We start from the raw sequence: 16,825 nt of genomic DNA, 5'->3' as shown, positions 1-16,825 counted from the left end.
GCAGTCACCTTCCAACCTATAGGCCTTTGTTCCTAGGCCTTAACTGATTTCTTTGCACATTTACGGAAAACAGAAATCTCTCACTCACAAAAATATTCAGACTAAAAAATGTAGCTACTTACTTAACTAGAAGCTGTCTGAAGTCCATCCATGAACCTTGCAAACAGATCGCTCTTTATGAAAATGATGTCTCTGCATGTCCAGAACGTGAGCTCTGATACTGGAAGCTCTGGTTTCTGTTTGGAGTTGGAGTTCTATTAACAAGTCACATTTTACTCTGCTTATGTAGAAAGCAAAAGTTTCTACTGGCTTGATTTCATTTACATTTATTACATTTACATACATTTATTAACAATGGATGTTGAATAGAAAGCAAGGACTCAGATAGCTGCTAGCTAAACCACCTGTGGTTTGTATTCACCTGTGGCTTCTACAGGTGAATACAGCTGATGGGCTCCTAGATTGGTGAAACTTTGGTTTGATACTTGGTTAGTTGATGATCTTGATAATCTAGTATTAGCAGATGAATGATTTGTGTCATGGCTGCTCCAGTCTAGTAGCCAAAGTATCCTGTGGCATGAATGCTCCTGATGTGTTCATTGGACTATTATTTTTAGATAGAACGTAGTTGAGACATATGGAAAAGTGCTTGTGTTAATTAGACAATGTGAGGTTGTTAAAGGCACTTTTTGCTCAGGTAGAAACAAGAACTAGTCCACTTACGATGTAGTAACAACTTTGAGGTGAGCACAGCGCCAACTGGCATGAACAATACTGCTGAATAACATATGAGGGTTGTTACTTTTATCACAGGATTAATTGAAAAACGCTGGTAGTAAAGCAGCTACTCCTTTGTGTTGAAAATAGCCATTTGAGGTTGTTCAGTCATCTGACGTCTGAATTATGCTTCACCGGTAAATGTGCATGGATGCATGGATGGACAGGAAATTTCCTTCGGGGTCGACCTTCAGGATCAATAAAGTTTTATTGAATTGAATTGAATTGAAATCAACACTGTACACGTTCACATAACTCGACGTTCATCTTTCAAAAACTCTTAAGTCAAGTTGGACATATACAGCTCAACTTTAAATAAAGCTGAACTATGCCGTTTTAGTAAGTTATTTGTTCTACATTAAGAGGAGAACGTTAACTTTATTTATCATGAAATGCACAAAAAAGGGGTTGGAATATTCTCTGAACCGTTTCCTGAACATGACATCAGCCGTCCATTTAATCAACCAATTAATCACCTAAAACGAAACAGGCGTCACTGGATCAATCGCCTCCCTGGCGCACGTTTAAATGTCATATGACAGTGTTGAAGAAAAACACCAGAAGCTGTTGAGAGCAGCATGTAATGGAGAATAGGTCAGATCCAAGTGGGGAACATCTGGAAAGACATCCGATATCTGGACAGTGCATGGAGCCTTAAAAAGGGAGTGTGTGCGTGTTTTAATCAGCAGGCAGTGAAGGGTGGAGATTACAGGCTTTAGAGACTTAACTGGCATAAAACAGGGAGGCAGGTAAGGAGAACACACACACACACACACACACACACACACACACACACACACACACACACACACACACACACACACACACACACACACACACACACACACACACACACACACACACACACACACACACACACACACACACACACACACACACACACACACACACACACACACACACACACACACACACACACACACACACACACACACACACACACACACACACACACACACACACACACACACACACACACACACACACACTCTTTTACCAGTTCATGAAGGGAAGTTTTTGTGTTGAGCTGAATGACATTCATGTAAGCAGTTTCTTAAATACAGAAGCATTTATTGAAATAAAATCAGTAACAATTTCACAGTTTTACACTGCAGACAGACAAAACACAAATACAGTTTACATATATTTAAAGAGTTAAAGTTGCACTAAAACATTTCGGCTAAAAATATTTTAACCTCACAACCTTTAAAACTGAAAATGCAAGTTAAATAAAGGTGACCTGTTCTGCTCTATTCCTATATTTAATCGGGCACTCTACTTAAGTAGATCTGCATGATTCAGTTCAAACTAAACCTGAAGAGGAAACATCCAGAGCTGTATTATTAGAGAACAAAGTATTCATAGCTGTCAAAGTCTTTACTTTTACATAGGTCTATGTCATTATTTGAAACTTCAGCCATATTTATTATGAGGGTCTGACGCTGTCATGGAACAGAAAATAAAGAAAAGCAGGAGAGGACCATGAAATCCATGACCAGTTTTTAAAGCAGCCTCCAGCATCTAAATTCCAGTCATAGCTTTGTAGTGTGGTTAAAAGGACTAAATGACCGTCTGTAAGGCAACGCAAATGAGGAAAACTAAATTCTGAAGGGTGGATAAACCCAAAAACAGCCGTTCCAAATCTCAATGAAACTAAAACACATCTGGAAAAACTTAATGGAGATTAGTTTTAAGTCATTTTAACTCTTTTTCAATGAAAGCACTGTTTCCTCGTCCACACTGAAATAAAATGAAATGTTGGACTGCTGTTTATAGACTGTTTCAGTTAAATATTTGCAAACTCCGGGTCCAGATTTGAATCTGGGAATGACTCAAATGAATGAAAGCGTGGACGAAGAAAGCAGCTCCTTAAATAAAGTCTAGAGGATAAATATGAAAACATTGACTCTTGGATGAGGAAAAATGTGCAAACCAATTTAAAAAGAAGCAGATAACCAAGTTCAAAGTGAGACGAAACAAAAAAGATTATGTTTTTCTTTCACCTGAGAAAAAGTTTGTTCTAACACATGAAACTCTATGACCAAGATTTGGTATTAAAATCATGTAATCCCGCAAAAAATAAAACATACAAATTACAGTAAAGAAGAAAACACTTTGACTTTTAGGCAAAACGTCCATTTAAAAAGTAAAATGATCTAAAGAAAAAGTGAGCACACACTGTGTGGCGACAGAACGCTGATCTGTTTATGTGCAGCTGTGCTGGAAACACAGCAACGAGTACCTAACATTTGATGCTCCTGAACACAGTCGTGGCCACTATGGAAGCTTGTTTTCACCACTGAAAAAGAAATTATTAATGAATTGAAAATTAATTGCAAGTCAAAATTTCAGCTCAACTCTAGATTTTGAAATAATAACTTAGAGCTGCCTGTGAGTTTTGGGGTTTTTTTGCAGTTATGGAAACGAGCTTCCACGGGCCAGAGTTTGTTTGTTTCTTGCAACTGAAGCCCAAAAAAATTTTAAAATCAAATCTGCATCGCCCCCTGGAGACTTGCCAGTAGAAATTCAAACTAAATATCTTGCAATGGTCTTTTTGTGAATGGAAAACTTAAGATGGGAAACAGATGAGCTGAATCAACAAAACCATACTGCACCTGAAATGTTAATTTGTTCAAATGTATGTAATGACTTCTTGCCACAGATATTGAGTTGGAAAGTGCTGTGATAACAACTTCAGGAAAATTGAAATTTTAGGACAAAAAACAAAAAAACAAAACAGGAAGATGCGAACATCAGTAACACCTCAAATCAATATTAAAATGAGAAGAGAAACACATGGGACCTGGTTTATCTCACATACTAATGCAGCTGCTTCACTAAATTTTAAACTCATGTAAGAAAATACTGAGTGTTTCTTCTTGAGTTTTTATTTTTTAAATAAACATTTATTTTTGTCTTCTAGTCTTTATTGTCAGGAGAGCAGGTCAGGCTCAAAACCTGGCCTCTGCAGTAGACATTTGGCATACGTCCTTTACTCTATATTAGAATAAAATATTTATAAGGGGTTTACTGCCTGTTTTGATTGTTTGAATTATTAGTAATATGATTATCTACATAATATCCCCCCAAAAGCAAAGATTAATAAAGTTTACACAGTTTAATCATGTTTAGGTGATTTTTCTCATATTTTAGCTTAAAAAAGATTTACTCAAATATTTTACTGATGATTAAAATCATTGATTTCTGTTGACTAATTTGCAAAACAAAGTGAAACTGTCATATTTTGATCTCAAACCCAGACGTCCAGCTCTACCAAAACAGTTTGATAATTATTCACTTAAGAGAATAGTTCAAGTGATAATAGAAACCTGTTCTGATAATTTGTTTACTTCTAAATTAGTTTGTAATTTCTAATGAAAATATTAATTCTTTAATTAATGCTTTAAAGGGTTAATGTGTTCATTCTGAGAATAATGTTCGTTCAGTGAGTGAACACTTATATCTGTATAAGGCTGCATTAGATGCTGTAATAAACTGTTTCTTTACTGCTGAAAATAAACAGAAACCAATTAAAGAAATTCAGGCACTGTGAACTCTCCAGCTGCACTATAAACTGTTAACAAAAGCCTAACATAAACGCACCACTACCACCATTAAGTGTCCTGATTGGTCAGACAGGTAGTGACTCAGAGGGGTGGGAGAACAGGGCGGGGCTTCCTAGATGCATAGTGAGAATAATTTTATGATGGCATCTCTGAAAATGAAAGAAGGAGAAAAAAAAATTACACATAAAAGCATTGCAGATAAATACAAATGAACAAAACTACGCTGAAAAAAAGTCCAGAAAAACCCCCACTTTATTTTGCTTCAGTGCTTAAATGATCAGGTTCTGTCAGCAGCTATAATGACAGAGTGAATGAGTTTCACACAGGAATACTTTATGACTCCATTAGTGTTAGTCATAGCTGTAGTGTTTCTTTTATCTATAACAGAAATGGTAACATGATCTAACATGAATGGTACTGGCTGTTAAAACAAATCTGGAGTTCCACAAAGCTCTATCCTGGGGACACTACTTTTTTTCCCCTCCACACATGCTTCCTTGTAGATCAAATTACAGATGACTACAAATCTTATTTTGCTGTGTTTCTACTTACAACTACTTATTTATGTAAAATGGCCCACCACCAGGCTTATGGTTAAAAAGGCTGAATAGGAGTAATTAACCTTCGATGCACTTTTCTGAACTAAGTAGTTTCTTCCATAACCCCGCATTTCAGCCCTGCTTACAAAACAAAATGACTGTGTGTGCATCAGAGATTAGTGATGCATAGACAAGCTTAACTATCTATGCAACTGCAGTGTTTGGAAAAAGCCAGAATAGTTATCAAACCGCATCTTTGAGATATACTGACATGTCAAAATGCATCTTTAAGGGTACAGGGGAGGAAAGCATTAAAGAGGCTTGTAGAAATGGTTTGGATTAACCTTGCTAATTCAATTTGCCCCATGCTGCATTTTGTTAGAGACATGATAATTGCAAGTGGGTTTAAATCTACCTTAACAAACAAAAAAAAAAAAAAAAACCATGGGTAATTACCACTGTTAAGTCGAGTATACAGAAAGGAAACATTGTTTTTAAACAGGGTACAGGCTGCACATAAATATGACCTGCATTTACTTAATAGCGAGCATGAAAACTGAAATTTTAAATGCTGAAACAGAAATATGAACCTGACATACAGAACCAAATGGTTGCAAACAACCTTGCTTCACCCTGGATCAGGATTTTAACGTTGATCAGAACTTTATGGAAAAGGTCTTTTGCTCCATGAGAAAAAACAAATCTCATGAACCGGCACTTACAAAATTCCTTGAAAAACTGGTGAAGTCTGATTTTCAGGCAAACTGAACATATGTTTGACACCATGCAGTTTGCTTATACACCACATACAAGAGTAATATCCTGCCTCTGTGACAGAACTTAACTTTCTAACAGTTGGAGGAAAAAGGGGTTCGTGTTTGACTTCAGCAACATATTTTAATCAGATATTTTTTAGAATAATTTGACATGAATAGAAATATTGTGTGCAGGTCTTGAGCTTTTAAACTAAGGCCTCAGCCAAGCAGGCTTGAAGACCAGTCAGTGAAAAATGTCTGACATGCAGACATTCCTGGCATTAAAAACCTCAATGTGGTTGCTCTGATTGCCAGCATATTCCTGCAATTGCCCATAACTTGCATGGTAAATGGACTGGTTCTTATAAATCGCTTTTCTACTCTGCTTGAGCATTCAAATCATCTTATACAACTTGTATAAATTACCCATTCAGACACACACTCATACACAGTATCTTGCCCAAGGATCCTTTGGCATGCAGACTGGAGCAGCCAGAAATCAAACTACCAACCTTCCAAGTGGTAGCTCTACTTCCCATGCCAGCGCCAGTGCAAATGAAAGATTGAAAATGAGCTATCTACATCTTCAGTTTCAAAGCAAAAGTTGTACTTTTCCAAATGTCTTAATTGCAACTTTTACTTTTAAGGGGAATGGTCTCCATTTTGAGTTTGCATCGCAATTCTCTCGTTTCACTAATTCTACTTCACTGTACGACTTCGTACAGAGAGTTTCAGAAGGTTTATAAAGTTCAGAGCAACACGGCATAAAAACAACTTTGTTCCAGTAGCCATGAATCAGAGGAACAAATTACAGCTTTTATACACTTTGTGATAGAGTGTGGATTATTTATTATTCATTCTTCTTCATTATGTTATGCTTATCTGTTGTTTGAAAATGGATGACTCACCTACTGCAGACAAAGTTTATGTGCAGGCACAAACAAAGTAATCTGAACCTGAAATATTATCATGGCTATTATCAACATATAAGTGTCCGGTGCTTTGAGTGCTCAGTAAGAGCAGAAAGTTAAATTAAAAGCTTTCTTTTAACCAACCTAGTGCTTATGATGGGAAATTACAGTCAAATCAAAGCCTATCACGTAAACAAAGCGTCTATGTATCAAAGATCTTTCCGCAGAAAGGTCAGCTACTGTAAAAAACTTGCTAGGAAACATTTCTACAATCAGAAATTTCACAGCAGCACACATGTATGTATGACAAGTTATTCACTTTAAAGGTTAATACTTTTTTTATCCCTTCGAACAAGCGAGACTAAAACCAAACCGCCCGTCGCCATCACGTTTTTATCTCCCGAGGAAACGTACACTAGTGAGATCAGGTGTGTTTGTCTTACCTGGCGAATGGGATGTATGAGAGGCCATACCTGTGGGAAACAGCAGCAGCAGTCAGAGAGGTTACAAACAGTAACGTGTGTGTGTGTGTGTGTGTGTGTGTGTGTGTGTGTGTGTGTGCGTGCGTGTTTTCTACCAGGTGAAGGCCAGAAACTGCAGGATACAGAAGAGCAGAGCGAGGCCGTTGTTCTTCCACTGCAGCGACACAACAACACGAATCAAACACAAAAACAACACAACACAACTCGCTGCATCCAAACGTTTCATCGCAGTTTGTTTCTCACCCAGAACGCAGCACAGAGCGTCAGCACCAGACACACCTGCAGAGAGAGACAGTTTCACTCAGGTGGAGCTTACAGGTGAGTTTCAGATACCTGTCATTCATCAGGACGTCACGTGGCTTTTCCTGTAAATTCCTGTAAATTCAGTTTTTGGAGCATGTTTGGACAAATTATGAGAGAAATCAGCTTTATTAACATTGACATATAGAAAATGATTCACTCCGTGATTAAAAGATTGAATTGATCTTCATCATCTTCAGCTGTAACTTCATCTTCAGCCCTAACCTGGATACAGAGATTAGACACTTTAAACTAGATTTCATCCACAGTTAAATTTGCCAATGCATAACAAATGCAAAAAAACAAAAACAAAAAACAGATGAAAGCTACTTTAAGCTGCTCCCAGATTCTAACTGTATATGTAAACCACTACACTACAGACCCACTAGAAACCTTAGAGACACATAAATAAGGTAAATGCAAATGTGGATAAAAAAATGACTGAAATGTAAAAGTTATACAGAGAGGCTTCTTTTTAATAGGAAATCTGTTTTTACATGCCCTCTACCACTTATCTTATCTGTCACATTAGTCACACTGTTTGGTCAGGTTTTTATTTATCATTGTTTTAATGGTGTTTATTTTCAATATTATTTCTCTATTTTTGATTGGTTTTGTTGATTGATTTCATTGTGTTCTAAAATACTCCTGAACGAAAACTAGACTGGACTCTATAGTTGTAATAAATTACAGATCAACTGGTCAGGGACAAGAATCTGCCAATTTCCCACAACCTCAGCACTGACTGGGGACCAGTTCATCCATAACCCCAACAATCAGGTATTTTTCCAAGAATCAGTATCAGGCTTGAAATCCTACCATCGTGACAATCCTAGCTGGACCCCTGCTGTTTGTGTGTTCAGTTTCTTCCATCACTGTGTATTTGAGAAATTCCTCTAATTAAATCAACATGAGGACAAAATTATGAAAATCTGGACTTCTTTAAGCTTTGTGAAGATGTCTCAACTTTCATCCAAGAGCTGAAGAAACTTCTTGGCTGAGAGGTGAAACCTTCATGAAGCTTAAGTGAGTCCAGTAGCTTTCTTTTCAAGCTCCTTAGATTACCTTGACCTGGATGACTGAGAAACTTACAGACAATAATGAAAAGCTATTTGTTCTCACCAGCATGATGATGGTGGCGAGCACTCGCTCTTTAGCCCACATGGTCTTCAGCTGCCGGCACGGACCCATCAGGAACATGGTGCTGAAAAAGAAAAAGATTTCGTCAGTCAAAGCTCTGATTTCTACCACTAGAGGACGACGTTTCCCTTCATAAAAACACTGAAGTCAATACGGGCCCTCAGTGATGATGGGTAATGTAGTATCAGGTTAGGTCTGCTTATTACCTGGACAGAGCGCAGATGTTTCCCAGACTGTAGAGGACAGCAAACACAGCGAGACCAAAGCCAGGGACCCACAACAAGCAGGTACCCTGATCAGAGAAAAACAGGAAGTCACCACAGCAAATCTTTTTTGTCACAGAAACAGTCAACGCATCATTTACTCACCAGGATGGAGCATACAACTCCTAAAATGAAGCAGATCAGGAAACCCTTCACCCGTGTCCCCCAGGACAGCGTCGATGCCTGATTGGCTCTCTGCACAGAATTTGTCGTCATTAACATCCCGATGATCTCACAGACTAAATGTTTGTTATTGATGTTTATTTTTTGGGAGTGACTATAGTAGTAAAGGGGTTTAAAATGAAGATCGTATATTGACATTCAGAGTCTTTAAGTTATTTTCTTTGTGTCAAAGGCAAGTAACTAAAAGCTTTAAAGTGAATGAAGACCATTAACAGCTGTTACTATTGTGACATTAAAGTGTAATGTCTGAGAAATATTGTTCAATTAACATTTACTCTTCTTCAGTTAACCAAATTTAAATGGTCTTAGCATTTGTTTAGTACAGGCGTGTCTAACACAGCACCAAAGTGTCCAATTCAACCCACTGGATGCTCATTCATTACTCAAGTTTTTCAATAAAAAGCACTTTTGTTCATTTTGTGGCGATGCTTGATGGAAATGTTTGGAAAGTTCAAAACACAAAAAGGAGCACAGCTCTAAGAGTTATATGTGATTTTGTGATTTTTGAAGATTCATCACAGTTAACTGCTGAATACTCTTATTCCAGCATTTACGTCAGCCTTTCATGACAGTGTCTGTATGCTTCATATCTCAGTCTCATTCAGCAGCCAAAAAAACCTAAAAAAACAACTGAGGTAAAATAACATTGACTTATTGGATAAAACAGACAAATTTTACCTGTTACTTAATCATTCAGTGAATCACAAATCTTAAAAAATTGCAATAATATCGTATCGCAGGATTCCTGTTGATTCCCACCTTTAGTACCCGGGTTTAAAATCTCAGTTTTTCCACCTTTGCTGAGTCTGAAAAGGGAAAGTGACTCTTCATTAATCCTTTCAACTATTAATTTAAAAGATGATTAAGTGCGGAGGGTGTGGGAAAATGTGACACTTTAAACAGCTGCATATACTGATAATAGACTCAATGAGTGTGGAAAACTGAGCTGTTTTAATTCTCAGGCCGTCAGGTGGATGAAGTGACAGGTGTTTTACTCCAATTTAAGGTTAGAGACTTTTTAAATCCTGGTTATGGTTCATGTGAGCGTGAGCAGACACTTCCATATACTCTTTAATGAGGGAGGTCTGTTGTATATATTTGAGCTTATGTGGGCTATCAGTTAAAATGAGTGTGACAGCCCTGGTTCATGACAGCAGTGGTAGTCTATCCAACAGATGTCAGTTTGATGATAATAAAAACACAATCCCGCCCCGAAATGCACATTTGCGAGCCTCTTAGTATTTCAAATGTGGAAGTTGACTTCCTTAAGTTCCTTAAGTTGCAACTGTCAACGTTATTAACTAACTATCAAAATTAACTTTATTACCTTCCTTCTAGTGCAGTTTTAGGATTTGTGCAGAGGTTAAACAACAAGAAGAAGCAGTTTCGCCTGAATTAACTATACTTTACATGAACATTTGTTTTTATCTTATAACACCACGTATGCCGAATTAAACCCTATAGGTTCCTCTTCGTTATATATCATCCATGTAATGATATCTATGAGAGAGTAACCGGGACACTGAAGTAAAATTAAAATCGGTTCACTTCTCAGCCATGTTCTGCAGCGTGTTACTTTCTAAAAGCGCTTTTACGAAGGTTTACTCTGGATGAACATCACACATAATGTTTTCCCTTGGAGGTCCAAGTCACACTGGATCTAAAAGTACCATTTTGAAGTCTGTGAGTTCACACCTGGCTGAGTTATATCTGCAGATTCTGGCACTACGTCCGTTTTAACAGGTTAATTTAGCGAAACCAGCTAACCAGCTAAAAACAACATCACCTCCAGTATGCCGCTCCCATCTGCGTTCCCATCATCCTGCCCGCTCAAAACCTTCTTCAATTTATCCATGAACTCCTTTTGTTCTTCAGTAAAGGCGATAAAACGCTTCTAAAATTTCCAGAAGCTTCCCAAGTGCTGGAAGTTTCAGGTGTTTTGGGGCGGTGAAGTTTCACCGAAGAGAAGAGCACATCAACAGGTGCAGCACTTCCGCCTGCAGTACCGCCCCTGGCCACAACGCACACAAAGGAGGCGTTGTTCCCTTCAGTTCATTTATTGGTAGAGCTCGTTTAAAATTGATATAAATTGATAACTGAGTGATTATCTGCAAATAAAATATAGGAATATTCACACCAAAAGACAAATGAAATGATAAAATATAGAACAAGAAAAAAACAAATAAAAATAGAGAATAACAGACTAGCAGAAGAAACTATAATTAGTTTTAGAAGTAAAAAACCCCAAACTTTTTCTAAGACTGGGAATTTGTTATGTCTGCACCATATTTTTCTCCTCGGACACAATTACATTTTATTTTAAAGTCATTAAAATACTGTTAAAGTTACCATAAAAAGAAGACAAAAAGGAAAAAAAAACATACATGAGGTTATTTTGGTTGTTCTCCAGCTTCAGCGTTGGTCCTTTACTATATGTTTCTAATCCACTATGACTTATTTGTATCACACTGAGATGATATGGGTGTTAAAACAGGGAATACACTCCCTTATTCTCAGGATAACCTGGTTGTTGAAACCAGTGTGGCTCAAAATGGAGACAAATAAAAGACAGGATGTTTCCTTATATAAATACTGAGTGTTAATCTTTTTGTCTTTTAATCTATTGAATAACGTTTTGCGTCAAAAGTCACGCTCCTCTTCTGATAATATTCTGAAAGACAATGATAAATTCACTGGGCTTTAATAAAGCGGTTATCCAATAAAGTCCAGTTTAATTGACGTTTTTCCTGGTGATGTTAGGGGATTATGACCCTGCTGGAGCTCCAGTAAGATGGCTGTGGCATGGACACCTGAACGTGACATGTTGGACAGCACTGTTTCCTCCACAACCACTCCTCGATACACTGAGGAAAGAGAAGGCATAAGAGAGTACGTTACCATCATGGAGTCCTGGAGCACCAGCATGTAGAGGAACAAGACCATTGAGTCAAAAAGATGTTTTTATAGTGGTTGCATCTTTTTCTCACTAATGAATGGCCTAAAACGTCTCAGAGGAAGACTGGACTAACATGTCTTTCATTTCTTACAAAATTTTAAAAAGGGGGAAACTAAGCTTGTTTTAAACCTATTTTAGTGACTCTGTCATTGTATGAGTGTCTGCAGTCATCTACTTGACCTCTTCATCCAACTTAGACAGGGGCTTCATTGGACCTCTATAACCCTCCAGGGTCCATCTGTCTGTGCTGAGTTTACTTGTGACCCGTCTATGGTTGCCCAACTTTTAACCCAAGAAAAGGTTTATGTGTTGATGTTGTTGCTGGTATGTGTTACCTCTTTGTGGAAGGTGTGTGTGCACTGTAGCTCTCTGGTGCCACCAGCGCCGTTATTTAAGTCATTATGACAGATCAGACACACACTATAAGCATCACTCTGGAACACACAAACAATTAAAGTCACAAAGAGCCTAAAAACACAATTTAATTTTGTCTTATATAAATCGGGAAGTGCGTCTACACACCAGCGACATGACATTACGTCTTCTGAACTGTCCCCGCCTCTCAGATGGCACAACCTCGGGGATTGTGGGTATGAGAGATTGCCTGCGCTCTGAGGTGGGCACAGCGGCCTCCATAGGTGATGGAAGAAGGCGGCGGGAGGAAGAGCGACGCAACAAAACCCTCGCCGTCACCGGAGCCTGAGTGGACGAGTGGAGACGAGACAGCTGCATGGCCGACAGAGTGGACTGAAGACAGAAGATCAATGAATTAATCAATCAAACTTCATGCAGAGAGCATAAACGCTAAATGCAATTCAAAGTAATTTACAGGCACAAAATGCTGAATACGAACTGCAAATATAGTATATAAGATCATAAAGCAAAGTAAGAAGAAAAATATGACTAATAAAGTGAAAAAGTACACATTAAAGTCAATACTCACTATACAAAACTGAAGGATGATTTAAAAAACTGAAATGTCAGTGGACTGCTTATAATAAACATTTAACTCATTACTCTCTGTAAATATTTGTCTTCCTTCTTTCTCACAGTTTTATTTCTTTGTTTCTAATTTTTTTCTGCAGTTAAAAAAAGTCTTGAACAAACAAAAGACTCACTGACCCAGTTATCCCATTAACAAAAAACAAACAAGAACATGTACCTAAAAGCTTCATTAGCACCTCTGGGAGTCTTTACTTCCCTTATAACCAAACTGCAAGGCTGAAGGTTAGAAAACAGTAAATAAGACATTGGTTTATGGATGACAGAGATCATGAGCTGTGAACACCCTGACGACTGAAAGTATGACTGATATAAACTGATACAACTGGTTTTTAATGGTAACTGCATTAAAACAGGCACCATTTGCTCCTGATCATCCCTCACTACAATGCTATGAGAAAAGGAAAGAGCTAGATGATAAAGTCTTGAAACAAGATATCCATCAGTCTCCTACTCGCTAGCCACCTCCTCCAGCACCTCTGAGGGGGGACCAAGGTGAATCCAAGACAACTTGAAGACAGACCATCTCCAACTTGTCCTAGTTCTTTCTTCTAGTTGCAAATACCTGAATCACCTCACCTATGAGGCATCCAGGATGTATCATAACTAGATGCCCAAACTACCTCAACTGGCTTCTTTCAGTGTGCAGGAGTAGCAGCTCTGCTCTGATCCCCTGTCTCAAAGGGAGATCACAGACATCAGAGGGAACTCATATCTTCTGCTTCTATGTGAGATCTGATTCTTTTAACTCTTTTTTAACTGCAACAGACAAATACAGTGTCACCTCACTGCAGACACTGCACCAATCTGACTGTCAATCACGTGCTCCTCTCTTCCCTGACTTGTAAACAAACCCTGATATAAACTCCTTCACTTTGGGCAGCAACTCACTTCCAATCCATAGTTGGCACTCCATCCTTTTCTGACTGAGAACCATGGCCTTGAGGTCACGTCTAACTTCCAAACACAAGGTGGGGGACAATGAAAACACTTAGCTTGAAGTCTCATCACCAGACAGTACAAAACAATGTTTGATGTCACATTGGATATGTTCATCCTTTATTATGAATAGTCACAGTCTTGTGTTGTGAACCCATTACAACACATTATTGTGAACTCACGGTCCCTCCAAGAGAAGGATGAAGTCACTTTGATTACTGGCAAAATTTATCTCTCTCAAAATTATTGAGATACATGATGATACATCAAGAGACACGTTTCACGATATTCCAACAACATGAGTAGGGTTATCTTGCACTGGATTACAAATTTCTATAAGTTGTTTGTGACATTAACCCAAAAAAAGCACAGCAAATGTAACCACAGTTAAATTACCACACTGGTTAAAGGGCAGACATTCTTAATGCATAATCGGTTGCCATCCACTGGAATCTACTTCAAAAGAGCAAGCCCGGCACATTTTCAATTCCAGAGTCCTATGATGCTCTCTTCCAGTTATTTTTCTGGTGATATGTGATTGTTGTATTTTTCAGGGTAAATTATATAGTGGTGCAGAAAAGTTAATGGCTGTGTTTACCTTGTGGGATGGACATGAAAGGTCTCCATGCTTGTCTGTTGGGTTTTTCTGGTAGCAGACTAAGGATTTGTTCAAGTTGGAGGCAAATTAGATTAATTATTAGGTTCCTGCCAGGTACTCTGCTAGTAGCTCTAGCTCTGGATTCTGGATACAGTCTGAATACATCAAAAAATAGACCTCAGCTGGGAAGCTAAGGCTTAAGGAATGTTTGCCAGATATCATCCCAAATTGCTCTTACTCAGTGTGCTCTGGGACTGCCACCAGCAGCACAATTCAGCAGGAATTTGCATCAGATGCCCACACCAGTTTTCAGCCTGAACTTCTTCTGGTAGCCTGAGCACTATATCTTATCTTTGAAAGCAAGACTAAAGACTGCATCAAAAAATCTTTGGCTCCAAGAACTGTGGACAAGATATTGTAATGCATGAATTCAATTCTCATTACCTTCCCCATCATGGCAAGACGGGAAGCAGGTCATGCACAAGTTAAAAGGAGCGACTGACCACTGTATCCCAATTAGACCACGAGTATCCACACAGCCAGATGGCCATCACCCTCTAGACTGAATGACTCTTCCCGAATGATAGAGGAGATGAACTGTTTCTTGACCTTGAAGACAGCACTTGACAAAATGAACAAAATCTCAACAAACAACCTATTACTAGCTGCTCTTGAGCTTAGGACTGTATCACTAAGGAATGTTTCCAATTTTTGAGCATTTGAAGAACTTCTTCTGCTTAAGTTCCTGTGATTGACCACTTGTCCACAACAACATTTGAATCTTAATTATGGCTCAGCATATCAAAGAAGGCAAGCATTAACGACTACCCCTCCCTTTGACAACACACTACTGCACTTTACAGTTGGTCTGGAGTTGTACAGTTACTGGTGTTCTTACCGGACATGGCAGTGATGCTCGGCGGCCTGACTTTACCGCGGCCGGAAGCTCCGGGCTGCTTCTGCTTTTAAGTCTTCCTCCCTCTGACTCGTCATCTTCAACTTCTTCCTCTCCTACTTTACTCTGCTGTTCCCCTCCCCGGTACCGCTGCATCCAAGCATTGAAGATCCTGGCATCTTCCTCATCATCATCCTCGTCCTCCTCATCCTCCTCCTGTTCCTTATCCTCTGCTGTTAGAGCAAATGGGTCCTCGGGGTCCGAAAATACTTCAGCTTCTTCTCTGTCAGGATCCATTACGAGGATATGTATGTTTACCCTTGTGGTGCAGAACGCTACAGCAGCAACAAACAGACTGTTTCCTGATAAAACTGTGGTGTAAATCATGAAAAATCTACAAGCACACTTACAAGCTGTGACCATGTGAAAGCTGGCTCAATGAAGCTACAGCCAGGTTATGGTAGATTATAACCACGCATGCCAGGCTGGCTTAAAATAATGCTGGGTCGACTTAAAGCAAAAATATGTTCTTAAGTCTTGGTTGAAAGCTACAATAAATTATTTAAATGAAGAAACAAGAAACACAGAGGCTCATTTCCAGCATTTGGCAGCCAGACGGCCATAGAGGAGGCCAGCAGGAGCCGAGGAGCCTCCAAGGAACAGGCCTGACTGTCGACCTCTCTCCACCCCCCGCAGATCCATCCGAAGTCCACACAAAGTCCGGCCTCCAGCTCTTCCACATTCACTGCTGGTATTGTTTGTGTTTTCTGTATTTCGAGTGTCTCTTTGCTCTCTGTGCTGCTCTGGCCTGAAGCCTGTTAATCCAGGTACTGAAGCCCAGGAGAGAGAGCAGGGAGATTACTGGACAGGCTTACAGGATCTGTGTCACTTCACTGCACCCCAGCTCTTTATTGATTAGTGGTGTAATCAATCTGATAAATGTTGGAAACCAGCACCAGCCCTGTGTGTTTTATTTTGGCTTTAAAAAAATCTAATTAACAATATAATATTTTATAACAAATATTTAAGATGGAACATCCTGCACCTTTATCAGTGCACTAAAATGTATTTAAATATATATTTTAAATAACTGAAAATGCCTCATATCAGTATTCATTTTAGATTTTTTCAAACATTAATTGTAATATTTATTTAAATTACAAACAATTTAAACTAATGAATTTTTTTAATTGTTAAAAAATTTTCTTTAAGGTAATTATCAATATCAGATTTTGGATTTTAGTTAATTGATACAATTTTGTCCTAATCATGATTTTTGCTCTCTAACTCTTTTTACTATAGAATTAAATACAATCATATTAAATAAGTAAAGTTTCTCAACTTGTTCAGGAGTGAACCTGCTGAGGAGGTAAAACGAGGATAAACTCTATTCTTAAGCACAAATAATGACCTTTAAGCCACACCTGTTCCACTCACCTGGATCACGGACGAAAATAAACCCCACTGCTACGCACGCGTGCACCGGATGTGTTTCTTT

The 16,825-nt window shown here is 38.6% G+C and overlaps 2 protein-coding genes across 2 annotated transcripts; both read right to left on the bottom strand.

The window, feature by feature from the left end:
• Window positions 1-1,852: 1,852 nt before the first annotated feature.
• On the bottom strand, window positions 1,853-10,972 carry sft2d2b (SFT2 domain containing 2b). Its single transcript, XM_031745823.2, has 8 exons — window positions 10,724-10,972; window positions 8,860-8,949; window positions 8,698-8,783; window positions 8,474-8,555; window positions 7,295-7,330; window positions 7,147-7,205; window positions 7,013-7,042; window positions 1,853-4,513 (listed from the first exon to the last, which is right to left on the bottom strand). Exons 1-8 carry the CDS (start codon window positions 10,790-10,792, stop codon window positions 4,477-4,479), a joined length of 489 nt encoding a protein of 162 aa, XP_031601683.1. The 5' UTR covers window positions 10,793-10,972; the 3' UTR covers window positions 1,853-4,476.
• Window positions 10,973-10,989: 17 nt separating this feature from the next.
• On the bottom strand, window positions 10,990-16,779 carry si:ch211-207l14.1 (putative RING-H2 finger protein ATL71). Its single transcript, XM_031745828.2, has 5 exons — window positions 16,752-16,779; window positions 15,331-15,610; window positions 12,416-12,640; window positions 12,229-12,327; window positions 10,990-11,801 (listed from the first exon to the last, which is right to left on the bottom strand). The coding sequence occupies exons 2-5, from the start codon at window positions 15,481-15,483 to the stop codon at window positions 11,694-11,696; spliced, it is 585 nt and encodes a 194-aa protein (XP_031601688.2). The 5' UTR covers window positions 15,484-15,610; window positions 16,752-16,779; the 3' UTR covers window positions 10,990-11,693.
• Window positions 16,780-16,825: the final 46 nt, after the last annotated feature.

Source organism: Oreochromis aureus, linkage group 23, assembly GCF_013358895.1.
Source record: "Oreochromis aureus strain Israel breed Guangdong linkage group 23, ZZ_aureus, whole genome shotgun sequence".
Lineage (NCBI taxonomy): Eukaryota > Metazoa > Chordata > Actinopteri > Cichliformes > Cichlidae > Oreochromis > Oreochromis aureus.
Note: the sequence above shows the minus strand (reverse complement) of the source record. Positions and strands in the feature narration are given on the sequence as shown.

Bases quoted from the DNA above. Each gene is read 5' to 3' on its own strand.
- sft2d2b (XM_031745823.2), bottom strand. From the start codon at position 10,792: ATGGATAAATTGAAGAAGGTTTTGAGCGGGCAGGATGATGGGAACGCA. The intron at 7,331-8,473 runs GTGAGAACAAAT...CTCTCTCTGCAG, and splicing joins TCGCCACCATCATCATGCTG to GTGTGTCTGGTGCTGACGCT. The intron at 7,206-7,294 runs GTGAGAAACAAA...GTGTCGCTGCAG, and splicing joins CGCTCTGTGCTGCGTTCTGG to TGGAAGAACAACGGCCTCGC.
- si:ch211-207l14.1 (XM_031745828.2), bottom strand. From the start codon at position 15,483: ATGCAGCGGTACCGGGGAGGGGAACAGCAGAGTAAAGTAGGAGAGGAA. The intron at 12,641-15,330 runs GTAAGAACACCA...TTCTGTCTTCAG, and splicing joins GAGCATCACTGCCATGTCCG to TCCACTCTGTCGGCCATGCA. The intron at 12,328-12,415 runs GTGTGTAGACGC...TGTGTGTTCCAG, and splicing joins GACGTAATGTCATGTCGCTG to AGTGATGCTTATAGTGTGTG.